The sequence below is a fragment of the Rhipicephalus microplus genome, chromosome 2, assembly GCF_043290135.1.
Source record: "Rhipicephalus microplus isolate Deutch F79 chromosome 2, USDA_Rmic, whole genome shotgun sequence".
NCBI classification, from domain to species: Eukaryota; Metazoa; Arthropoda; class Arachnida; order Ixodida; family Ixodidae; genus Rhipicephalus; species Rhipicephalus microplus.
In genome coordinates, this window is record NC_134701.1 from 140,775,781 (window position 1) to 140,802,873 (window position 27,093).

General features: G+C 46.7%; 1 protein-coding gene across 13 annotated transcripts in view; it reads right to left on the reverse strand.

Annotated features, from left to right (window-relative positions):
- LOC119170694 (uncharacterized) overlaps positions 1-27,093 on the reverse strand; it is a 615,982-nt gene that overhangs the window by 285,986 nt on the left and 302,903 nt on the right. For all 13 annotated transcript variants that reach the window (XM_075886872.1, XM_075886866.1, XM_075886861.1 and 10 more), the window contains exon 2: positions 17,237-17,399. In XM_075886872.1, the coding sequence (XP_075742987.1) occupies positions 17,237-17,289 (53 nt within the window). In that variant the 5' untranslated portion in view covers positions 17,290-17,399. The remainder of the gene's footprint in view (positions 1-17,236; positions 17,400-27,093) is intronic.

The following is a 27,093-nucleotide window of genomic DNA, read 5'->3' on the forward strand; positions in this document are numbered from 1 at the left end:
GGGTTTCAACAGTGCGTAGAACAAGTGCATTGCCATGTGTCGTGCGGCGGATGACGCGGATGAAGCAGTTAGTGTTCAGCGGAATTGCGTTGGGCACCATGACGAAGCTGAATGACGGCGAACGCCTTGCAGGTCAGTGACGGTTGAGCAGTGCTCCTGCTTGTGACAACGGACGACGCTGTTGAGCCCAGCAAGACGCCGTGAGGATCATGTGCACATACGTAGTTTCGTGTTGTGTGTGTACAGTAACAACTTGCATGTGCGTATTAAAACACCTTTTCTGTTTCGCTTGGTACACTCTCCACCAGCGTTGCATGTAATCTCAACGTAACAGCAACCGCGTTCAACTGTCACCTGCACCGTGCTCAAAGTCACCACGGTCGCAGAATGCTGACGCCGGTGAGTTTCACGCGGAACACGGACACAGTGGGCGGACGCTGCGTCGGTCGCGTGGCGGAATGCAACCGTAGAAGGCGCACGACCGATCGTGTTGTCTGTACAGTTGCTGAATTAATGACGTGAAAGCACTCGCCGTTGTCAGTGCATCTAGCGCACGTTCTCTCCTAGTTGCTTCGTTGTCCGAGCTGTTACTCCCTGTTATTACTCGGACGAAGCGATTTCGCTGAAGGTGGCCCGCTGGCTCTGAGTGATGAGCCCAATTCTATTAGTTTCGGATCGTCACGACACACGCGCTGCGCAGCCCACGTGCTTTCCGAGCCGGAGAGGGAGGCGCGCCTTCTGCTTCGCATTCATATGTAAACAAGAGAGGAGAATTTGCCTAGTCAATATGGCCGACTTCTGGCTTCATCGCGGCTTCTCAACGAGTGACGTCAGGGCCTCTCCTTACCTTTCCTTCCTCCGTGATATATATTATCCAGCCCCGCTCAACTCTGCGCTGCTTACAACTTGAAAGGAGCTGCAAGTTGAAAAGCGGCACTGCCGTCACGGCCGCCAGCGGAACGAGTCTAACCACGGCGCATGCGCGCGGAGTGAACGCATGCGCAGTATACCACCACGCTCGAACACGAATATAAACACGAACCCCTCTCGCGCTCCCCGTTTACAGCGTGCGAGTATATGACTTCTTATTCGCTGTAGACAGAAAAAATCTGATTACAAATCTTCCGTGGGGTTTTCAACTTCACCATTCCGTGATTAGACTCAGTGACGGGTAAGCTTCCCGTTCCGCCCCCCTCCCCCCAAAAAAAAGAAAAACAAGAAATGGCTCCATAAAGGTTGGTTGTAGGTCCCTGTAAAAGCCAAATGGTTTGTGAATTAGGCCAGAAATAGTTTTCTCAGGAGCTCTGAACTTCGCGTGTACTTCTTGTCGTCGTTCTGTTCTCGCGCTATAACTATCGTCGTGCCACACACACTAGCCCAGGCTGCCACATTTCGCGAGGAGTATACTGTGAAGGCGCGTGTCACACCATGTGTACGAGCGGTTATCTCCGCGCGCCGGATACGCCAGACGTGAGCGTACACAGGAACACGCGTCCCGCCGCCGCTACACACCGATATGTTTGCCGGAAAGTTTCCGCCAAATTGATCTTCGCCGCCGGCGAGCCGTTCATTTTTTTCCCCCAGCGACGCCGGAACGCGCCGTTCGTCCTCTCCAGCCAAGCGGCACAGCCCGATAGCCGCTATCGGCACGGCACACAAACGACTGCTGCATTTACGGAGGATGCCGTTGACGCCGCTCTCGTAGTTCGTATACACTGCACTCTAAGAAAGGAAGAAAGAAGTAGTGAAGCGAAGAAAGTTGACAACCATCTGCTCGTAGCACGAAGTCGTAGGAAAATCCGCACGGGGTGCTCAGAAATAAACATTCTTAATTGCCGAAAAACTCGTCGGAGATCGAACCGAGGACCAACGACCCTTCCGGGCCGGTCACTGTATACTGTATGGGTCGGAAGGAGGAAGGTCGTTGATGATGGCATCCCACCGCTGCCACCAGTTGTTAAGGATCGGAAGGAAGGTCGCTGGATGATACGAAAAACAAACATGTTTATGGCACTATTTACACATATTTACAGAAAAGAAAGGTTAGAGGTTTCACAACCCACGAGCATGGTGGTTGAACCGTTACATGGTTCAGAGCGACGTCCAGCCCTCTGCGGCGTCGTTTTGAGCCTTGTCGGGCTCCTCCTCTCCGAGTGGAACACCAATCACACACACACGACAGGTGAGGGGGACGAGCATGCACGGTCCACGTGAACATCCAATATTTAGTCGTGAACACTGCACTGCAAGGTGGCGCCAGCAGGGCTCTTCCTCGTCGTGTGTGTGCCGCTAGTCGAGAGGTCCCACGATCCGGACAGCATACCTCAAAGGGTCCACCGATTTTGTTCGCTCAATTAGCGGGGTGATTTGCGGTGGCCACCGCGGTCTCTTCCAGGAAGATGCTTTCTTTGTTGTCCTCTCTGGAACTGTTTACGATGTCGTGGCGACACGACGTCTCTTCCTCCGGCTAGCCGGGACAATGCCAGGCGGGCATAGGCAGCCAGCCGGTCGGCTACTTGATTGGGGATTAAAAGGAGCGCCGCTCTCCTGTCAGCTCTGGCGCCGGTCGCAAAAGCTTCCCCGTCACCAGATGAATCACCGAGGGCATCAGTCACCGCTTCTGCTCGAAGAGACGACAAAAGGGTCCACAGTTGAAAGTCAAAAACTCGCCTTCGCTCGTCACATGGTCTGGGTAATTACTCAAATCTTCGACAGCGTCTGGCAGACTGGGTGCCGAAGAGATTTAGAGCCTCTCCAGTGGACTGGACCGACTTACGCACCATGGCGTCTGCCCAGATGAATTTCCAGGCCAAACTTAACAATACCAAATGAGCTAACCGGAAAGCTAGCTATTATTAAAAGTAAAAGGTGAATAAATTCACCACTCATTTATTTCAAACATTTCACCTCCTTGCAGGCTACCGCAAAGCCAATTTTAGAAAAAAAATGTGCCTATGGCGATTGGTTGCAAACAACAGCATACTAAACAACAAAAGAACGTCTCGCTCGTTTTCGAGGATGGGCCAAGTAACCGGGGAAGGCTGGTTCAGGTCCACAAACATCTCGAGATACGCAGGGGGAAGCGAAGCCTGAAGCGTAGTAAGCATGGTGTTAGAAGTATTTTAGAAGTACGTTTTAGAACTATTTCTAGCACCGTGGTTTTGAAATATACTTCTTCGATGAGTCCCTATAGTGGTGGTGAACCTGAAACCGGGCATGCAGTGAAGGGTGTTTGCGCACCTGCGTGGTTCTATTTGCATCCCCAAGGTTCTTCTTCTTCTTCTTCTTCTTCTTCTTCTTCTTCTTCTTCTTCTTCTTCTTCTTCTTCTTCTTCTTCTTCTTCTTCTTCTTCTTCTTCTTCTTCTTCTTCTTCTTCTTCTTCTTCTTCTTCTTCTCAATATGCCCGGTTTCATCCCTACGGTATGTGGGAAAGTCTGCTTCTTCTACCCTAACGTCGTCGGCTACATTGAGGAGCTTGATAGGCAAGCTTCTTATGATCGCCCCTTGCCAGCCGGCGGCATGTACACTTATCCGGCGATTTCAGAAATTCCCATGCGCTTCCCTTCTCTTCGCCGGGAGCTCACGCAGTTGGAAATCTTCGCTACCGTTCGGCCACATGGACACCTAACAAGCCAAGGCATCAGCGCAGTGGGCTCGCAACGCAGAAGAAGCACGGGCTCGTCGCCAAAATTCTGCGGTGACAGCCCTAGAGGCCGAAGCGAAGAAGCCTGGACCTGCGGCCAGCGAAGCCGTGTGAAATGGCAACGATATAAAAGAGCCCTGCATACCAATCAAACCTCGCACGCATCGCGGTCAAACTCACCCTCGACCACAATACGGGCGTTTCCTGCAGACGCAAGCAGTTCAACCTCGTGCAAGCAAGTGCCACGACGGTACACACGTCTCAAGGGGCAACGTACACCGTGTACAGCGAGCTACGCCAGTAGGCACTCGTGTAAATGCACGGTATTCGTGTACGTGGCATACCGTTTTTAAGATGAACCGTCACTACGTGACACACCACGACAGCATACAGCATACGCGGACAGGCCTAGGCACTAAGGTACGTTTTGCAGATAAAAACGGATCATTTGATATATATATATATATATATATATATATATATATATATATATATATATATTATATATATATATATATATATATATATATATATATATATATATATATATATATATATATATATATATACGCCCCGCCGCGGTGGTCTAGTGGCTAAGGTACTCGGCTGCTGACCCGCAGGGCGCGGGTTCAAATCCCGGCTGCGGCGGCTGCATTTCCGATGGAGGCGGAAATGTTGTAGGCCCGTGTGCTCAGATTTAGGTGCACGTTAAAGAACCCCAGGTGGTCTAAATTTCCGGAGCCCTCCACTACGGCGTCTCTCATAATCATATAGTGGTTTTGGGACGTTAAACCCCACATATCAATCAAATCTATCAATCATATATATATATATATATATATATATATATATATATATATATATATATATATATATATATATATATATATATATATATGTATATTCTTTTTGTGTGTTTTAACTTGCCAAGAACATGACTCCTTTTAAAGAGGCACATCCACTCCCTTGGTAGATTGAACTCTTAAGAGCCATGAATGATCTCTAAAAAGAGTTCACGTGTCTTTTTGATGCGCTTCCGCGAATCATGAGACCCGGCAGAGAGTGAACGTGCTTTTTTTTAAATATTCACATGCGTGGAACATCAAAACGCACCGCGTAGAGCAACGAATGCAATCTTAGAATGTGTGGTAAGACACTTTTTGGCATAGACGTGCGTCGTAATGCATTGTATTGTATTGTATTATAGTGTTTTATATTGTATTGTATTGTATTGTATTGTGCTGAGTTTACATTATAGGCGCGAGCACTGTTCGTGAGCTGCTCATGCCGACTTCGCCATAACTGCCATACCTGTTCTTGTTTCTGCTTGGCATTTCATAACAACATATTCTCAGTTTTCGTGTTGGTGGCATATCTCCGATGCAGAAGTTCATGCAATAACGTTGTTTCCGAAAGACACATACATTAATTGTACAAGTAATATTGAATAAGGGTTTTCACAAAGTACGTGTTAATGGACTATGTAATCACGATGCATGCTTCTGGTTGACCTCCCTTTCTTTCCAGTATCTTTTTTTTTTTCTCTCTCTGCTTGCCTCCAGATTTGGGCGCACGTTAAAGAACCCCAGGTGGTCGAAATTTCCGGAGGCCTCCACTACGGCATCTCTGATAATCATATGGTGGTTTTGGGACGTTAAACCCCACATATCAATCAAATCAATCTCTGTCTGCCTCGCTAATTTCCATAAACAGTTATAGCGACAAATTCGGAAGTCACACCTTCTCACTGTTGCGCATGTTTTGAAGTCTTCTTCAATCTTTAAAGAAACATTTGGCAGTTGTGACGATCCTGCGAGCCATTAAAGTCTTATTTCAAATAATCGCAAATCACATCAAAATCGGTAAATTAAAGAAGAACCATTTTGAAGTAACGCTTCGTCAGTTTAAACTAACACAGTGTTTTTCCTTGGCGTCTTTTTGCCTGCGAAACAGCGAAAAAGAAGGAACAAATATCAGATGACACGCGAAGATTAGTGTGCGCGTTGCAGTTGCGTTAACAACGGCCGGTGCAAAGCCTTGGGAATGTCAACAAGCACCGTTTCACTACCACACATTAACAACAACAACATCCACGGCTCTAGAATTGATGTATCTGATTGCACCGTCTATCGCTTTCGCAGTTCGCGTCCGAGATAGGCCGATCTGTTTTGATGCGCATCGACGATTGTGTATGAGGTGCTCGCCGACTGAACATCGGTACTTTTCGTCGAGGTAACGGGTAGCGGCGGGCTCGCACAGCTGCACCGACATGCTGCTGGCCGGCGATTGTATTGTACGGCACGGCCGCGTCAATGGGAATCGCTGGCCACGCATATCGACTACGCGCTACACGACCGTGGTGGCTTTGCCTTCGTGTATCGAACGCGCACGCGCAAGAATGAAAGCGGCGGTGCCTTCAATATAAACAAGGCACCGTGCGTCCGGGAAAACAAACATTGCGCACGTATACGCCGTCAGACGCACGGGCAGGCGTCGACCTTGATCCGCTTCCGCGAAGGAAACCAGGCACCTGAGGCGGGATGTTGTGCGCAATGTGGCACGGTGATAAAAATGGCAGCATGAGAGAGTGAGTGCGAAGTCGAAGCTTGCGAAGGATATCATTTGGACGCTGAAACACTGCAGCGCACGCAAATTTGCGTAAAAACGTAAGCCGAGTAAAAGAGAAAGTTTACGGCAACAGCCGAATCCAGGCAATTATTTAACGAAACAAAAGGAGGGGGGAGGGGGGAGTCGTAAAGTCAGCCACATACATTAAGATAATGTGGAGGGGGCACTACGAGGAACCGTCACCCCCGCTCCGTTCCCAAGGGAAACTCTGAGCATGCAGAACGTAAGCAAGAAAATGCCGACCACCATAAAACCATCGAAACACCTTTAAAAACGCCGAAGACACTTTCTGTTCCCGCACGGTGAACCCTGTTTAGACTGTAAACAAGGCGGCCGTTTGGTACCCGAAACGTCATGTTTATTTTAAAAGTGTTTGATTGCCGTATGCGGTTCCTTCTTTCCTTATACAATATCCATTTACCTCGTTATTCCCACTCTATCGATTCCTCTCTTTCTTTCTGAAAATACTTCTTGTTTTCTGTCTCACTCTCTCTAGATAAACCCGTTTTCTCCGTGACCTTCCCCTTTTCCCCACCCACACTTCGCTGTTATGTTGTTGCTCTGCCAGCGTGCCATGCATAACCGAGTAGTTAGCACGCTCGTCTTCGGATGGTAACATGAGTGCGGGGGTTCGAATCTGGCTTCGCCAATAATCTCTCTCCATCTCTTCTGTTCTCTTTCTACTCTCTCGCCCACCAAAGTTACTAGATTCCAAGCCGGACACATCGACGAAGAGCGCGGGCCGGTTCATAATGACGATAACTTTGATTAAGGACACGCGACCTACCCCGAGCCTAATGAACAGCTCTGCTGTATGAGACATATGCGGAGTCGGTGCCTAGCAGCAGAAAATTGTCTTTTCGCCCACTCTGCTTTCGTCCCCTGTGTATAACAGTTATTTCAGCACGACCAACGTTACATACACCTTCCTCGGCCTGATTATCTGCTAGTTTTTATTAATCTATAAGTGGGCATTCTAAGCTTTCCGTCGAGGCAGGCCAAAACAGCCGCTATAGCGATCGCCTGTGCGCTGGGGCGAGGAGAGCGAGAAGCGAACATGCTCATTGGCTTTCTTATCGTCACACCGCAATCACAAACAGAGCTGCCGTGCTTCCTTTGATATCGGTGCGAAGAGCTAACGATTTCACAAAATCGATAGTAGGCCATAGTCGACAAAGTACAGCTGTCTCGAGCCGAAAGAGCGAATGTAGAGAATGAGGTCCAACGGTTTATGGCGGTAAAATAAAAGAATATATCACGAATATATATCCTCAAGGTCTTCGAGTCCGGAAGCAGGGAGGCAAGTGTCTTCTTTTTGAATGTGGCTGCTTCATCGGCAACCGATGTTCAGAGGCCGTGATAATTAACAGGAACTACAATGTGAAAACTCTGCCCAATGGGGCACGCGGACATGCGCATGCCGTAAAATTGGTGCGCGTACACACCAAGTTCACGGCAGAAATGAACCCGGCAGCAAATTCACGCTCAGCAAAACCGGTCATACGAATGTTCCCGCGCACAAACGTCTATAGCAGCCGGCTGATGATGCCAGATTGCTCGAAGGTATACACAGTGCATATTTTTTATTGCCGACAGCGCGCTACAGGCGCTACGTCGTGGCATACACGACCACCAAAACGCTTTCGGCCGACAGCTCGTGCTCGCAGTAGCACCCCAATAGTCCGCCCGACAGTGCTTCGAAAATGCTGCACGGCGAGACCACGTGCTTGAGGGTCTCCGCCGCAATGTTCTTAAAATCGGCGATTCCGAGGCGCTGCCTGCGCTCTCGCGGCGCCCTCCAAGTCGGCGACGTGACCACAGAAGCACGCACACCATGGACTCCCCGTTTACGGGCGTTACTTGGCAAGCTCACTCCTCCAGGAAGAAAACGTTATACAGAGAACTCTTATGCAGAGAACAGAAAACGTTATACAGAGGCTCATTACTCTTCATGTATGTTCGTGGGTGTGTTTGTGTGTTCGCGCCTATTATGCCCACCTATATAAAATTCAAAAATTTTCGCGGAGGAGGGAGCCGGCGTCTTACGCCAATATCTCCTTGCGTAACCGAGAGAAAACAACGCACAGCTGATATCGATTGTGAAAGGAGAGATATTCCTATGTGCATACCTCGATGGAAAATATTCCGTGATCGTGGAATAAAAGCCCCATCTCTATACTCGTGGAGAACTTTTCTTGGCAATGAACGGAAGGCTACGCAGACAAAGTGGGCATGTGCCACGCTGAATAATATAGTCCCGCAATTGCGTCCATACTTTCCTCGGGAAGATAATAAAAAAAAACATTGCTTTATTTTCTACAGTATGTAATTTAAAAGAGACGCAGCACACAGCAATGGCATATTCATAATTCTTTTACTTCATGCTGTGTCATTTCGCGTTTTTCTACTTGTAAAAACGCCACTCGTTTTACGTATACACCTCACTGTCAAAATGGCGTCTTCGCCTTTGGGTGAGCGCTAATCGCCATACAGCTATTTAGACGACTCTCCGAGGAAGCTCGATGACAAATTTCACTTACGAATGACTGTCTAAGCAGACGTAATAAATTGAACGAAGTGTTATTATTGGAACACGGCCGTCGTTTGAAGCGCGAGCCGAACCGGACTACTTGCTCCTGGGCGGAGGAGTACACGTGCAGTAGCCCCACCCCAGTAGCTTTCCCTTCAATGTAAAAAAAAAATATATGGCAGCATATCCACGGGGTGAATGATGGAGAGTGAGGCGAAGCATCCGTCCGTCTATTCGTTCTTGCTTCCGCGCATCCATGCGTTCGTCTGTGTGACTGTCCGTTCATCCATCCACCCGTCCGTGCGTGCGTATGTTTGTGCGTCCGCACGTCCATCCGTGGGTCCGTCCCTGCGTCCGTCCATGCAGGGACGGACCAGGGACGGACCGTCCATGCAGGGACGGACGGATCTGTCTGTGTGTCCGTTCGTCCATTTAGTCAACACTCCAAGTTCTACCATCTCGCCTCTTTTTATCATATATTCCGCATATAGAAGCATCGCCATCCAGCGGACAGTCCAAGGACTAAACGAGAGGTGGCACACGCACACTTTCTTACGGCTTGCGCTTCGAGTCCACTTCCCACCTTTAACCACCTCGAGTTCATGGTATATACTGGTTCACTGTATTCATGGCACTGCGGCTCAACGCTCGCTAAACTTTTCTAAAACCAAGGAGGTTACGCCCACCGAGTATAACGTTGCAACCCTTTCTAGTCAGATAGTGCTCACTGTACATGCCAATGGCTGCTAAGGGGGAATGAGAGCCAGGAGAATTCGGCTTTTAGTTAACGCGCACGCTGCGAGTTTTTTATTGTTCAGCAACGCACAGGAGGAATCTCCCACCGACACCATCTTGCAGGTCAAAACGTAAGACTGGTTACGCACTACGACGAGGGACGAACGGGTGCCGCTTTAAGGAGCTTCGCCCCTAAAAGGCACCCGGCAATGCAGTTTACGAGATCTGATGGTAGCGCCAGAACACACAGCCTAGCGAGTAGACGCAGCAAAGCCGAACTTGCACGTGCATACCATTTTCTTTTTTAGTTGTGAGCAAGAGGTCACGGCTGGTTATGTAAGCGCCCAGGAAGCGTTCTTTGAAAACGTGCCAAAAAGGGCACAGACACTTCAGCGTGTCATTGTGTTCAGCGAGCGTTTCATTTTCTTAGTATCCCTGGCGGTCGGTACGAACAATGCTTCGTCGCGCTCTCTGGTCCACTGTCGGGTGCCGACTTGTGAGGGCAACGTGGAGTGCTATACTCGTTATGAACATTCAGACTTCGAGAAAATTTAATGCCAAACACGCGCTACCCGTTTCGGCAGTGGCGAAATAAGGCTTCCGTTGGTGCCAAGGGTGTATCCAGGAGTTTATATTTCTTTTTTTTTCTGGGGAAGTAGGTGGCGGAGCTGAACTCCTTTCCTTGACTCTGGTTCCACCACTGGTTAGGGCTTGCCCTCGCTTACCGAAAATGCCAGCCACACTGTCTATACTTGCGTTGGTGTCTGTCAACAATATCAATCACGATACGTCATAGGATGTGTATCAAATCCGTGGTCTCTGAGAATTTTTAGCAGTAATGTATGTATGGCAATTTCGAAACACCTCGGCAGCTGCGCGAAAATTGCTCGAAAGGGAGTATCGTACAGCCGTCTAGAAAGTTTTCTGTGTTTTTGTGAACGCATGTTCTGCGTTCATAGCAATAGTACTTTAAAGAAGTCAACAAAACACTGCTTTCTGAGCAAAAAGAGAAAAGAAAGGAATTAATGTAGCACAGTCCAAATGAGTGTAAAGATAATAAAGTTTAAAACCGCGCTGTTTTCATTTGATTCGGTGTGCGCAGGCAATCCCTTGAGCCGGAACATCGATCGTGCTGCTGAAAAAGCCAGCTCTCTTTTACTACTGGCTCAAAAATTTTTTCAATTTCCATTTTCCTGGAAGGACAACTCTGTTGGACCTTCCCAACAGCTACCAAATTATAAAGCAAGCCATCCATCAAAAAAAAAAAAAAGACGTTCCCCACCGCCGAGCTCACAGACTCGTCTATTTGGAGGCCACTCGGAGAAATGAAAGTTGGCACAATGCACTTAAACAGCGGCCATCGCATGCGCAGTCACGTCGCATTGAATCACAACAAAAACATCCTTGCCGCTTCGCAAAGACTGCAGCACGCAGCGCGCGCGCAACATTTCTCATAAACGGAAATGAACCGTCCTCGTTGTAAGCCCATATACAGGCCCGAATAGATTCACATAACAGCCGGCGTTTGTCATTCAATCTGAACTTTTCACATCCACTACACGGAGGAACAATATAAGACGAAGTTTTTTAAAGAGCGAGATTTCTTTTTCTTCCACACGTAGTGAGTAAAGCTGCCTCATTTCTTGTATTAGTCGGATAACACGAGCCCGGGATAATGCAACTGGGAAAAATTATTTGTAAAATGCATCAGCAATTTGTTTGAAAAGGCCCCCAATTTTTAGTTCAACTGGTCCAGCACAGCAACAAGGAGTTGCAGTGCCATGCATTGACTGTTTACGAAAGCTAATGTCTGGCCGCGTTTGGCAATCCTAAAGCGTTTTCAACTTTCACAAATTGCCGCATTACCGGCGACGTACATGTGAGAGGCCGGGTTGGTGGCGCCGCCTCACGGCGCCGATGTGAACCAGGGCTACACAGCTGTGATTGCTGTAATTGCTGTAACTAGGTGTGCCCTACTTCACTAAAGATGGTAATTTTCATGGCAGTATAATCGCGAACATATTGCTTTTTAAAACCTGTTTTCTTGGCGAGTGCACTCGAGTAGCACGCACACACACTAAGGAATACGGGACAAGCCAAAGCTCCACAATTTCAGCGTAACGGATTTTCCAGGCTACACAGCGGTGTTTGCACTGTGTGACAAAACGACGGTATATTTTGTCACGCTTCCTGCAACCACAATATACGTAATCGGGCGGCAGGAGTGTTCTTCAAAAATTTTTTTAAAAAGAAATGGTAAAGCTTGCACCAAATCACGCAAGGCTTGGAACCACTAAGCTGAAGTTTAATTTGATTGCCACTAAGATCTGCTGAAAGATGGAGGACAGATTGTGTTAGAAAAACTAGCCACCCTGTTTACGAGGTGTCTCCTGACGGGAAGGGTACCAGAGTCTTGGAAGAACGCTAACATCATCTTAATACATAAGAAAGGAGATGACAAGGACTAGAAGAACTACAGGCCGATCAGCTTGCTCTCTGTAGTATACAAGCTATTTACAAAGGTAATTGCTAACAGAGTAAAGAAAACATTAGAATTCAATCAACCAAAGGAACAAGCAGGATTTCGAACAGGCTACTCAACAATTGACCACATTCATACTATCAATCAGGTAATAGAGAAATGCTCAGAGTATAACCAACCACTATACATAGCCTTCATAGATTACGAGAAAGCATTTGATTCAGTAGAAATATCAGCCGTCATGCAGACACTGCGGAATCAGGGCGTAGATGAAGTATATATAAACATTCTAGAAGAAATCTACAGGGGATCAACTGCTACCATAGTGCTTCATAAAGAAAGCAACAGAATACCAATCAAGAAGGGTGTAAGGCAGGGGGACACAATCTCCCCAATGCTATTTACCGCGTGCTTACAGGAGGTCTTCAGAAGCCTAGAATGGGAACAGTTAGGGATAAGAGTTAATGAAGAATACCTTAGTAACCTGCGCTTCGCCGATGACATTGCATTGCTGAGTAACTCAGGGGACGAATTGCAACTCATGATTACAGAGTTAGACAAGCAGAGCAGAAAGGTGGGTCTTAAAATTAATCTGCAGAAAACGAAAGTAATGTACAACAACCTCGGAAAGGAGCAGCGCTTCGAGATGGGTAATAGTGCACTTGAAGTTGTAAAAGACTATGTCTACTTAGGGCAGGTAATAACCGCAGAGCCTAACCACGAGATTGAAGTAACTAGAAGAATAAGAATGGGGTGGAGTACATTCGGCAAGCACTCTCAAATTATGACAGGTAGATTGCCACTATCCCTCAAGAGGAAGGTATATAACAGCTGTATCTTGCCGGTACTTAGCTACGGAGCAGAAACCTGGAGACTTACAAAGAGGGTTCAGCTTAAATTGAGGATGACGCAGCGAGCAATGGAAAGAAAAATGGTAGGTGTAACCTTAAGAGACAAGAAGAGAGCAGAGTGGATTAGGGGACAAACGGGGTTAAGGATATCATAGTTGAAATAAAGAAGAGTAAATGGACATGGGCCGGGCATGTAGCGCGTAGACAGGATAACCGCTGGTCATTAAGGGTAACTAACTGGATTCCCAGAGAAGGGAAGCGGGTTAGGGGGAGAGAGAAGGTTAAGTGGGCAGATGAGATTAAGAAGTTTGCGGGTATAAATTGGCAGCAGCAAGCACAGGACCGGGTTAACTGGCGGAACATGGGAGAGGCCTTTGTCCTGCAGTGGACGTAGTCAGGCTGATGATGATGATGATGAAGTTGTTACGATATCTCTAAGTTGCTGCTCAGCCCAGAGATGTCCCAGCTAACTAACACACAGACAGTCGCAAACACGACATCCTAAGAGTCAAGAGGAATAAACGCGCGCTAAAACAGAGCGTTCTCACTTATCATAGATCTACGGGCATGCCGTCGTTCACGTAAGGACTTCCATCGCTTCGAAGTCGTCTCGCAACCAACATTGCTTTCCACATTCTCTATAGTATTTTTTCGCTGCAGGAACCACTGACACATTTCATACATATGCTTCAGCGAAGCTGAAACGTGTAGCCACGGTGTTTAGCATGCAGGCTAATCTCGACAGTTAATAAAGCTTTTTTATATTATTGGTTAACTCTGTCTATATATCTTAGTGGCTTTTTCATATTACTGGTCAAGTCATTCTGCAGATCTCAATTGGTGCCTTCAGCCCGTCTGTTGTCCCGTTTGGTATATAGATTGGTATATAGATTTAGCAGACCAACGCTGAGCAGTATACGATATGCCCAATTTCCGTGGCACACACCCGTTCATGACGATGTCTTCCGTACACTCCAAAGTTTTTGCGGCCGGCTAGAACAGCTTCCTTTCTAAAACATAGTGAAGGGCCGCCGCATTCTCAATCAGGCCTGTTGCCGAAACTTTACAATCCAGCTGTGAAGTATATAGAACGCCTTCGGTCACTGCATTGGTTGTTCAATGTTAACCTCTTCACCACCAGGTACCGTCACATAGCCGGCCGCTAAGATTCCCAATAACGGAAATGGTAACCATGGCGCATAAGATATTTACACCTAGATGGTAACCCAACAAATCTTAAACGCGAAGGAGGCACTGAGACTCGGTAACGGCTAACTCACGTCTTGCTTTGTCTGTTTTGTTTCTTTTTGTTTTACTGTACTGCCATCTGCAGTTTTGGAAATGGACCAAGATCGCCAGAACCAAAGCCTGCGATTGGATTGGATAAACTTTTATTTGGTCCTCGAAAACACAGATCACTGTGTTGCGGGCAGCTCCCACGTGGGGACTGAGATGCCAAGCTCCTCAGCCGCCTCGCGGGCTTGGTGGACAGGCCAGAGCTGATCTGGCAAGGATGAGCTGCGGATTGCCGCCTCCCATCTGGCAGAGGTGATGTTCGATATATGAGCGAATTTGGTGCACTGCCAGAGCATGTGTTCTAATGAAGCTATTTCCCCACAATGTGGACAAAGATTACTTGGGTATAGGTCAGGGTACATGATGCGTAACATTTTCAAGGTAGGGTACATCCGCGTTTGCAAAAGCCTGAATGTAAGTGCTTGGGGCCTCGGACATAAAGAGACATTTCGTGACCTTTCGGCAAGGTGAAAGGAGTATGCGCCATGGCATCGCGAAAGAAGGCGGATTTGCATTCTACTTCTACATCGTGACCGCATTGACTACATTCGCGTCTGCCTTTAGGCCCATTCATCCCAAACAACGGTTGTGTAAATGAAATTGAAACACAAAGTGCTCAGGGAAACGGCGGCGCAGCAGTGAGACGTCGGAATCAGCTAAACGTCATGTTTGGAGAGGGAGTAAAGCTCGAAAGACACGAACTGCCGACTTGTGAGGACGAGTGTGAACATCAGTCGCTATGAACAGCGTCTCGTTCACCAGTCGTCAGTGGGAACGTTACCCGAGAAGACAGCCTACAAAATAAATACCTCTACTGCTGTGGAATCTCGTTCTAACGAAGAAGCACCGAGACCACGGGTTAGTTTGTTACAGCCGATAATCCTTGTAAATGTAGAAGTAGAAATCGGCTCTAACAAATCGACGATCTAGCTCGCGCGATAATCTTACGCACAAAAGCGCATGTTCTGCTCAGAAGGAAGTTTTCCACGGTGTCGTTAAGATGAAACAAGTTTTCAAGGTAGCGACACCTTTCCCTTTCCTGCTCGCCTATGTTTCTGGAGCACCGCCTAGAAGGATCAAAACTTGCATCAAAAATCAAATGTTTGGGTTCAGTTACTACGGTGAATAGATGTAACTCAAACAAAAAGGAACGAAATGAGTCGTAGAATAAACGGTTACCTTTATGAACATAAACGGTACAACACAACAGCAAGCGGGATGTGCGTTACTGAACTGGCAACGTTGTGCAGTTCTATATTTTACACCACTAGCCATAGCGTCTTGCATCGTACATCGTATAGTAAATCGTAGTTCTTCCAGTTATAACTAGTCCAGTTCTCCGAATGTGTTTCGTTCGTGTTGTAATACAGTGAACGCTTTTCTTGCTGGATCCTGTCAGTGATCACAGGGCGTGACGTTGAGACGACCGATTACAGCCGGGTTGTGCACACGCAAGGAAAAAACCACTGCCAGACTGGTACGAACGCTTGACTAGCAGCACTGCGATGACGTTTTTTTTTTCATGTGCTCATTTTGATAATCGTGACGCCAGGTGATTCTGGTGCGGTGCGTGGATCTTCCTGAAAACTGAGTGTTGTACTGGTGAGGTGTCCCGAAGCAGCATGTTTCGACTCATTTATGCCGCGTTCTGGTCAGCTGGTCAAGCGTGAAATGTTCTTGAAGGTGCGTTAATTACATGCTCCAGCTGCTCTGTATACATGCATACACACTAGTATTTGTAACAACTGACATGCACTATAGACGCGGATTAGACGCGCTCCTGGCGTTTCAGTAAAAACCGTCAAATAAGCTGTCTTCACAGATCCGCGTCGACGTATGTCGACGAGGTTGCACGAAAGCGTTCCCGTGAAATGTTTCTATAGCTACACTTCACGGCGCGCTTCATTTCGGATAGCGCAAGGTAAGTTGAATGCGAAACCGTTTTGCGTTGTTTTACGGCAACCGAGCATGGTTGGAAAACTCGTATGTTGCATTGAACGAGCACCGCATAACAATCTTGGCCGACTTGGCACCAACTGAAGCGCTCCTCCTATTCAGTTTATGTCCTGGCTACAATTTCGTCTTGGGTCGCGGCGAGAATCCAGCTGCAGCCATATGCACATGCCTAGTCGTTTTGAACATTTTGCATAATAATAAATAATACCATCAGCCACTTACGAGATCACGTGCAAGGAATGCACCAATTACAGGCGCGGATACACGGAGGGGTAAGTGAGAGTGAGGACGACGGCTCGAGAACAATGAGTGACGCTACCTTGGAAACTTGTTTCATCTAGGAACCTTAGGTGTCGATGCACGGGAGCGCCATCTGTACTTCAGCGGTTTCCGTCGTGCCGAGTTTCTTCAAGAAGCTTCTCAGTCTTCTAGCCGTGTCCGCGGCATTCTACCAACTCACTTCTGTCAAAATCGCCTCCCTTTTTATAACCAGGTTTTAAAAGCCAAACTTTTCATGTCACAGCCAGACTTCAAACGCAAATGTGGTTCAGAATAGTATTTCAACGTTTATTCTGCTTTTTTATGCTACATTTCGTGTTTTAGGACCCACGCAAACCAAATGCTTAGACACAGTCAATGTCTAGGCAGCTCTCTCGTTTTCGATTCCCTCGTAAAAATATGGGTAACGATGTAATTCACCGTAAACGATAATTCCCAAATTTTCACTGATGGATATGTGGAGTTTAACGTCCCAATACCACCATTCGATTATGAGAGGCGCCACATGCATAGTGGAGAGCTCCAGAAATTTCGACCACCTGGGGTTCTTTAATGTTCACACAAATCTAAGCACACGGGCCTACAACATTTCCGCCTCCATCGGAAATGCAGGCGCCGCAGCTGGTATTCAATCCCGCGACAAGCGGGTCAGCAGCCGAGTACCTTAGCCACTAGACCACCACAGCGAGGTTTAATTTCCAAAGTAATTGGTCGTTATAACGAGATTCAAGTGCCCGAAAATGCAGAGACGATATGTGCGCGTCAAAGAGAAGGTTTTCGCGCACGGAGTAGCGTCACCATTGATATCAGCGTGCATGTAGGGGCATGCAACTCACATGCTGGTGTACAGGCTCTCGTATCCCCAGTTGTCCTCATGCTGGTCGTACATGCGGAGCGGTGTGGTACTCAGCGCCCTCTATTCAGATGGGGCGCACTCGGGTGGGGTTCGATGCGGCATCCCTCTCCTATCTCAATGGCACATCTGCTCCACGCCTGCACCTGAAAGATAGAGAGCAAAGAATGACAAATGTCAGTGCAGGTGTTCGGCGGGCATTCCACGAAAAACACCGTGTTGCATACTTTTTCTTTGTTTTCTTGCTACAATGTCATTAAAGACATCTCCCTTCCACTTCATGTAACACATTATGGGGAATGTGACGACAACGACTGTTGAGCGAGTTCAATTAAATGCTCTCGACCCGATGTATTCTTGAGCTATAACCACCGATATACTCGAACACAACCACCGACTGTCGAAGTGATTATCCGCTGTTATTGCGTTCAATCAGCCTTAATCGAATTATTGAGATTCTTTATAAAATTCACTGAGTTATTCATAGGCCGGAATAAGTGCAACAGCATACTGATAACAAGGTTATAAACAGCGGGCCTCCAGTAAGACCAAGTAATTTTCGAAGAAAAAGAAGAACAATAATATAGAAAAGCTGACATATCCAGAGATATGAACCTGACCATGTAAATAAACCAAAAATTGGCAGATCCAACGCACAGTGGGAACCAATATTATGCGAAGAACGAATCAGTATGGTTGATATGCCACTTTGAAATCAGCAAAACATTACGAGGCGGAGGTAAATTATGCCGTAAATAACTTCCATGCCATGATTATCATGTTTGGACGTTTCAATTACCTTCACCATCTATTCACGTCACCTAATACCAAATTTGGTACATGTGGAGCTAGCGAGACGGCCGCGAGTGCGCTATGATCGTAGCATGTGGTCACGTTTTACATGACACGCATGCCATGATTATCATGTTTGGACGTGTCATTAATCTTCGTGGTCTATTCACATCACGTAATACCGAATATGGTATATGTTGAGCTATCAAAACGGCCGCGAGTGCGCTACGATCGTAGCATGTAGTCATGTTTTACACGACAGGCACATCATGCTTATCATGTTTCACGTGACATTTACCTTCGTCGTTTGTTCACGTAAGGTGATACCAAATTTGGTTTATGTGAAGCTAGCGAAACTGTCATGAGCGCTTCATGAGCGCGGTATTTTGTCACGTTTTTACGTGACACGCGTGTCATAAATATCATGTTAGCACCAGTTATATTCCTTCGCCATTCATTGACGTCGCGTAACACCCAAATTTGGTATATGTGAAGCTAGCGAAACGGCCGTGAGCGCATCATGAGCGTGGCATTTAGTCATGTTGTTACGTGACACGCATCTCATGATAATCACGTTTGCGTCGGTCACACGCCTTCGTCGCCCATTGACGCCCCGTACTACCAAATTTGGTATATGTGAAGCTAGCGAAACGGCGGCGAGAGCATCATGAATGGCGCAATACACCCCGACGTAACGTTGACGTGCGCGAACGCTGGGCGCAGCAACGCTACGCTAGCAAAACGCGAGCATTCTGTAGTCTTGACGCCAGGCGCGACCGGCGCAACCATGCAGCTACCGAAATGCGAAATTTGGCTTGTGTGACGCTAGCGAAACGGCCGCGAGTGCATCATGAGCGTGGCATGTAATCATGTTGTCACTTGACACGCATATCATGATTTTCATGTTAGCGCCTGTCGCTTGTGTTCGTCATGGAATCATGTCATACCATACCGGTTTTGCAACATGCCGTGTGAACGAGACCGCTGCAAGAGCTGCAGGACCATTAAATGTAAATCACGACATTCATTTCATACATGTCATAATTTCATGTTATGACTAGTCAGTTATGCTCTTCATATAGTCGTGTTATATCATACCAAATTTGGTGTCGATACACTTATCGAAACGTCCAGGAGAGCTAAAGTCGTAGGCGGCTGGATAGATAGATAGATAGATAGATAGATAGATAGATAGATAGATAGATAGATAGATAGATAGATAGATAGATAGATAGATAGATAGATAGATAGATAGATAGATAGATAGATAGATAGATAGATAGATACGCTCAATGTTGCCGATACAGTACGCTAAGAAATGCTTCGCATTGAAGAAGGACGTGGCACCAGCGACGCGAGAAATGAAACATATAAAACATTACTCGCCGTACACATATGTGCACAGCAAATTTAAAGTGAGATTTCGCTCGACATCTGAACGCGTCAGTGGGATATACAGTACACGCGGTGCAGTCATGCCGCAGCCTAGCGCAAAATGCCATGCTTTTACGCACCGTGCGACGTAGGACCGGGTCACCGCGCTCTGTCCTGAATTGCTGAGCCCATTTTAGTCCGCTACTGCGCCGTCTGGAAACGTTGTAATTACACATACGATACTAAAATTTGGGTATTTACGTGTCGAAACCACGATTCGACTTTGAGGGCGGCTCCGCAAATTTTGACCAGCTGTCGTTCTTTAACGTGCACCAACAGCTCATAATACACGGGCATCTATGGTACCGTCTGCATCGAAATGCGACAGCTGCGGCCTGGCTAAAACCCGCAAGCTTTGGGGTCAACAGCTAAGCACTGCAACCATAATACCGCCACGGCGGACTACAGGGAAACAATAACAATAAATGCGATTAAAGTATTACACGTATAGAACGAAGAAAACTCCGGATGATACTAGATTAGCTTGCCGGGTGACCCACAAACTCGCTGCCGCTGCTATATGTGCTATTTTTTGTGCTTCGCGTCGTGGAAACATGAACGCCCATGGCCGACGCAGGCGTTCGTATGAACGACTTGACCTTTACACTTTTAGGACGGCGGATGAGGGTATACGTGCCGCCGCAGGATTTTTAAATCTGAATGGGCCTCGCATGGCGTGCGCCCGCATGCATTATACAGACGAGCGATACACCGAGGACGTTTTACTGTGTTCACTGCTGTATAAGCAGCCGCATAAAGCGTTAACGGCATCGTGCTCGCTGAAACAGTCGCTCAAGCGACGAAGGTCAGCAACGCGTTTAAGCACGACTGTTTTCCAGAAAAGCATCCATGTGAAGAGTGATGTTTTCGGCGTTAATCACCTAATTTCACGCTTTCCGCGCATGATATCGTGAGGGCACGATATTAGATCATATCCGAGCATTAAAGACCAGATTTCGCGCTCTCCACCATATGTTAAATCAGCTGATCAAGCTTGAAACATTACGCTGCATTGACATGTATGCCTTTGAGGAATTAAGTTGGGCGCTATTCGCACTGCGGGTGTCTGCGGTAGTATCTCATAAGTCATAACACCTATAGGGGGTAAATATGCAGTGAGCCTCGATCCGCAAGGGGGCATCACTCTCGTGCGCCATTTTGAAGGTCCGTTTGCACGCGCGTCTTCCTATCCATGCTTCAGCATGCAAGAGGTGTTCACGGGTGGTCTCGGGACAGTACTGATCTCGAACAAAGTGAATGGACCGAGTTTTTTGCGAGTGTGGTAGACCTCAAAAATGGCGACCTCCGACCCTATAGCGATCTTCGCCGATGACGTCAAGTGCCAATGAAAATATGCCCCCGTGGTGGCTGCTTCTTGAGACAAGTCTGCCTCGGGCCTGAGGCAGGGCCATACACGGGGCATCCCATTGGCTTCAGCAAAGAAACGACGCTGGCTGAAGGTTGGCGGAAAAGAAAAGTCCTGGAGTAGTGGTTCATCCGGCGCAACAAATCGGCGTGCAACAACAGTCGTGGCTCCCAACGGAACATTTGCAGTGGACTTTGCGACCTCCACTCGTTCGGTATCAATGTATGCAGAGGATGCCGCAAGACCCTGCAGGGAGCGAAATGTCACGCAATTTTGTTATATATTTTCAAATGTTTTTGTTAAGTCTGAGTAAATATCTTAGAATCGTGAACTTTCCCGGCTTCTGAAACATTTGTGCAAGTATATTTATACCAGTATACGCGTGATTTCAATATCAATAAGTCAATGCTCTCTCCATCAGGCCTATAGTCGGCGACAGATCAACCCTTTCCAGTGTGGCAGTATGATCTTTAACACAAATTACTTGTCAATTCACGTGGCCACATTTTATCGTTTTCACATTTTCTTCTTGCCCTTCATTGTTGTACACGTGACAGTCGTTGTTGCCTTTTAGCAATAAAACAGTAGCGCTGCTAAGCACAAGGGTAAAGGTCCGATTACAAGCGTCCATGAGAATGACCAGCGAGTAAAATAATAATATCTGAGGTTTTGCGTCCCATAACCGCGATCCTATTGTGAGAGACGCCGTGGTGGAGGGCTCCAGGAATTCTGACCGCCTGGCATTCATTAACGTGCACTCACATCAAACAGTACACGGTCTCTCTACCGTTTTGCCTGCACTCAGCGAGGAAAAAGTTAGTAAAGAGCACGGCGCAACGAGAAAGAAAGCAAGCAAGAAAGAAAGACACACATGCCGCGCTTCGCCTATATACCGTAATTTTCCCAACAGTAACATTCCTAATTTTTTTGCTATAGCTTCAATCTTATAATCTACCTATGTCATTTCATCATGGCGCCCTAAGAAGCCTGCAGTACTGCAGCGCTCCACCAATAAATAAAAAAAAGAAACACATCGTCTTTCGAGGCGAGTCCTTCGAGGCTTACGAGGAACTTGCGGTAACAAATTACTCCCCGCCAATCGATGGCACCGCCGATAGAACTTTCGCGAAAGCCATTTTGTGTTTCCGCTGAAGGACACAACCGCGGTAGTTAATTTCGAATAAATCGAACGCCTTCCTTTACCCGTGCGACTGAAAACACGCAATCAACTTGCAACGTCTTCAGCACCGCTGACGCGCCAGAAGTGTAAAATAATAGATTACTCCCCCTAGCTGTATATATAGGATAGCACAAGGCGCAGACGGTGTCCCTGTAAGCACACACTTACGCACTAACCATCAACTCGGCGGGAAAATACAAAGAGAAAAAAAGCGGTCGCATTGTGGATTCCCGCAGAAGCAATCAGCCAAATGCGCGGATTCAGACGAGCACCTCGTTTAAAGCTCATTTCCAGCCACTCGCGGCCAGAGCCGCAGTGAAAAATTCGAGTCATTTAGGGATGAAAATAAATAAAATATAGCAAGAAAAGAAATTTGATATTACTGTACTTGGCAGGCGGAATGGAAAGAAGGCGAAATGAATGGGACCACAGTTTCAATCAGCCGCTACATCTACGCGACGTTGCTTCTTAATGCAGAAATTCAAGATGTCATTTCGTCGTCCAGTGCGTTATTCCGCAAAATGGTCGGCTCAAATTTCCAGCGTTTCTTCCTTTTTAGTTCGCATTGAATGACATGAAACAAACAAACAAAAAAAGGGCTTGGCAACTGCGTCGCTCGAATGCGTATATAATCAACACCAGCGCGAGCATTCATCGCCAGTTCTCTATTCTTAAACGACGTATTTAAGAAGGATGGCACCGTCAAGCGGTGAAGGCTTCTATACATTTATCATATACACAATATTGATTTATGAGGTCCATTGATTTATGAGGTCTTGATTTATGAGGCCTTGATTTATAAGGTCCATTGGGACATCTCCTACGGACGTCCTCACCCAGGACCGTACTAGGAATTTTTTCAGGGGTGGGGGCTCGTGTGTAGAAAACTTTGCCAATTTTCGAAAAATTATCTTATTTTCGTGTATGAATCAAGTTCATCACTTACATTCAATATTTCGATGGTGCCTTTCAATACGTTGTACCGAAAAAAAATTACAGCATATGCACCGAGCGAATGATGATGAGTGGGGCGAAGAGTCCGTACGTTCGTTCTTGCTTCTGTCCGTCCACGCGTCCGTCCGTGCGAGCATCCGTACTTACATCTGTCTGTCTGTCTGTCTGTCTGTCTTGTCTGTCTGTCTGTCTGTCTGTCTGTCTGTCTGTCTGTCCGTTCTGTTCCGTTCTGTTCTGTTCTGTTCTGTTCTGCCTGTCTGTCTGTCCATGCGTCTGTCCATCCATCCGTCTGCCTGTCTGTCCATCCGTGTGTCCATCTATCCGTCCGTCTATCCGTGTAGCGCACACTCCAAGTACCGCCATCTCGCACGTTTTCATCTTATATTCGTCATTTACAAGTACCGCCATCCAGCGGACATTCTGAGGACTAAACGAGAGGTGGCTACAACTGCAAACACGGGACGTAGGGCCCACAGCGTAAGGAGATTCGCCCCTAGAAATTGATGTGTTAACCTCAAACCGTGATCAACGCAAGAAATGAAGGTTGGGATATAACACCACGAAAGTCGGAGGCACCACAGCTTCATGAACGATACCGCCTTTGTCATGCATGCCGTTGCCGAGCACCACGCATATACTACAATTGAACGCCTTTATAAGAGGCACGCTCTGGGCAGTAATTCTTGTCTTTTATATGAGGTGTCTCTTATAAGCAGGGTACCATGTATGCGTTTTTACATCAACCTGTAATTTACTCTAGGCACACCGACGTATCTTATATCCATTTGTCTCTTATATCAGTGTCTCTTATAAAGGGATTCGACTGTATATCCTGGAAGCTGCCACTGATATAGATACCTCAGTCAGCGAATTGTGTTTGTCGACGCAGTTTCATGTGCTGGTTGCATTTTAACACGATAGCGTCAAAGAGCTCGTTTTGCAGAAATTTAGCCATGCAAGTAGTGAGTGAGAGAGTGAGTGAGTGATTGATTCACTCACTCACTCGCTCGCTCGCTATTGCTTCGTGACAAGCTGTAATGACTGCCATATATGCTAATCGTGGCAAAGCGTGCGCGGTAAGCTATCGTAAACAATTCAGTCACCCAATCATCTTAATGAAGGCGATAATAAAGTTTCACACGGGACGTCCACTGCGCGCGAGTATCGTGAGCAATCTTTCTTTTCTTTCTTTGAAACATTTGTATTCATAAAGCAACACAATGAGATGTGGTTGACCGTGCGTAGAGAAGAAAGTCGTCACGGGAGCAGGAAATCGTCGGGCATGTTGCTTGCACTGAAACACAATGTCCGGAAGGAACATGAGAGAGAGAAAGACAGATATACAGAGAGAGAGAGAGAGAGAGAGAGAGAGCTGCGCCTGACTTTTAGTTCGCAGTGTCCGAGCTGGTTTTTGTACACCGCTCGTCATTTTCAGGAAGTGAAAAGACGACGCATGCAGATTCAACGCACATGCGCCGGATCTGCTTGCATCGTCTGCATAGTTGCATCGGTTTAACGTCGTCCACATACTTGCATCGATTGAAGGACCCTTGACGAATAAAAGATCATTTGCGAATTGATTTTAACACCACCGGACGAGTGCTTTTGTACTATAGCTGCATGGGCACTTTGAGGCATTTTTTATTCGTAACTTGCCTCACACGCCACATTAAATAAGCAAACCGACACCTACAGCATCTATAACAAGTTCTTTAAAAACATCGCACCTAGAAATAAACAGCTAATATTTCGCGTCGTATTAGCGTTTTATTTGCATTGCGCAGCTTCATACAAAGCTTTTCTCGGGGTGTGACCACATGTTCTTTATACATATAATTATCATTTGAACGAAAGTTTATCGCTTTAAAGAATATTTCAGAATAACAAGAAAGTGCCCGGCGGTTTTCCTATGCGTTCTATGCGAAAATCTGTCAATTAAACGAACGTTTGAATAGTGAATATTACATTTGAAAGAACTTAACCCGTGAACCAGGGCTCATTTTTTTTATATCAATTCATTCATGTTTCGCGCTCTTCAGCACAGACGTATAGTGAATGCGTGCCGCCCTCAAGTCACGTCGGCGGCGGCGCAACATCCCCTCTGCCCTCTCTGCATGCGGCGCCGCCGAGGGAAATCAGCTGGACGGTAGACAAAAATGAGCCTCGTGTGCTTTCGGAATAGACGGTACTTTCTGAGTGGTCGAAATTGAAAATTGTTTCTGTTGCTCGACCGGAACAGAGATAAAAAAAAAAGAGTTTGACGAAAACGTTATAATGGCTGAGGGTGGTTCAAATCCTGTACCTCTAGATGGGGCTGTAGGATATTGTTACGGGGATGATGTTACGGGGATGATGTTACGGGGATGATGATGTCCGCCGGGGGTGATGTTACGAGGCAGTGGGCATGGCTCCGCCGTCGTAGACGCATCGATGAAGAAGAAGCGGATTCGACGCGCGAGATCCTAGCAGCCCTGGGGTGTCACATCTACCTGTAAATATTGCAAATACACTGGTTTTTCTCTTCGTACTTGTAATCCCTGTAACAACATATTGAAAAAGTTGCGAAACTTCTTGTCACGGCAACAATGTGTGCAAGAGGACGAGCACTACAACTTGGACTTTCTGGACAGTCTTGTCTGTTGTTGCGCGCCAGTACAAACTAAAGTTGCAGAATTGTTTACGAAATAAGGTGCATTTCACACATTTAACTTCTGTCGTGCCCAATGCTGTTCCTCATTCCATTGACTATTCAGTTTAGTGAACTTGAGTAGAGTGAACTACTTTCTTGGGTTCCTTGAAGTTCACTCAATTGAGAGCTAAATGCAGTTTCCCTTTATCAATCATCGCTATCCCCACTGGCTTAACGTCATTATTATTATTATCATCATTATTATTATTATTATTAATTTACAGCAACGAGCAGTGATAACCGGAGAGTCAGTAGAGTAACGAAATTATCATAAGTGCGCGCTCCAAACTTTTTAAATAGACAGTCTATGAGATCAGAGAAGTAATGTTCGCGGTAATGTAAAAGAAAACATGTAATATGATTTTTTAAAGGTCTGAAGTGAGAAAAGAGCTTAGGAATGCGAAACTTGTAAGACTGAGCTGATTTGAATAGCGTAAAAATAATGTGGCTCAACGCGACAAGGTGCAGGTTAGCTTGTGTTTGAACGCACAGAGAGAATTACCGCTCTGCGCATTCAATGATCCGGGGACATTCAAAGGGCAGCGTCAACGGACGACTTCTCCTTTTGTTCGCATTTCGCAGCAGTTGAATCATGGGACGTGCAGTCGCACCTAACCAACAGCTCGTCTTTCATCGCGGCCTTATTGTTTTCGTACCGCACTGTCGACTAGCGCGCGCATAAGCAACACGACTCTACTGTATAGCGTAACCTGACTTTCACCTTCAGCGCCGAACTCCGTGCGGTATATCTGCGTGCAGCTCGACACACAATATGCGATGCAATAATAAACCCGTCGAGCGGCGCAGGAGACGAAGTTGTTTCGCGGCGTCCTTAAAGGTGAACGTAGCACGCCGTCGCTTCGGCAGTGCGTGCCAGGCGCAACGGAACACCTCGAGTTTTGCGTAGAGCGCAGGCAGCCGCGAACAATGAACGACGAACCATCGGCACGCAGGTACTGAATGCGGCGTTTGAAACACGAGCCCCTCCTTTGCGGCTGACTCGGGAATACTAATTTGAATACGTGCACTCGCGTACAGCACGCGTTCGTGCATACCCGTATTGGTCAGGCATTAAATTGAATGTTTCCGGGACTATAGAAGGATTTTCCGTGTGCAAGTGCCTGCAATCGTGATCAGAGAACAGTCTGTATATTCAGATTGTGTCAAGCTACAAACGCGAAAGTTTTCACGCCATTCGCCCAAGTACATTCCACTACCATATATCTGCACACACATGAATCGTTCCTGTTGGCTATATGCGATTTCCTCAGCATTGCCTTTAATCATTCTTTCTATCTAACCGTACTTTTATTCAACCACAAGTACTAGGAATTGTATATATATATATATATATATATATATATATATATATATATATATATATATATATATATATATATATATATATATATATATATATATATA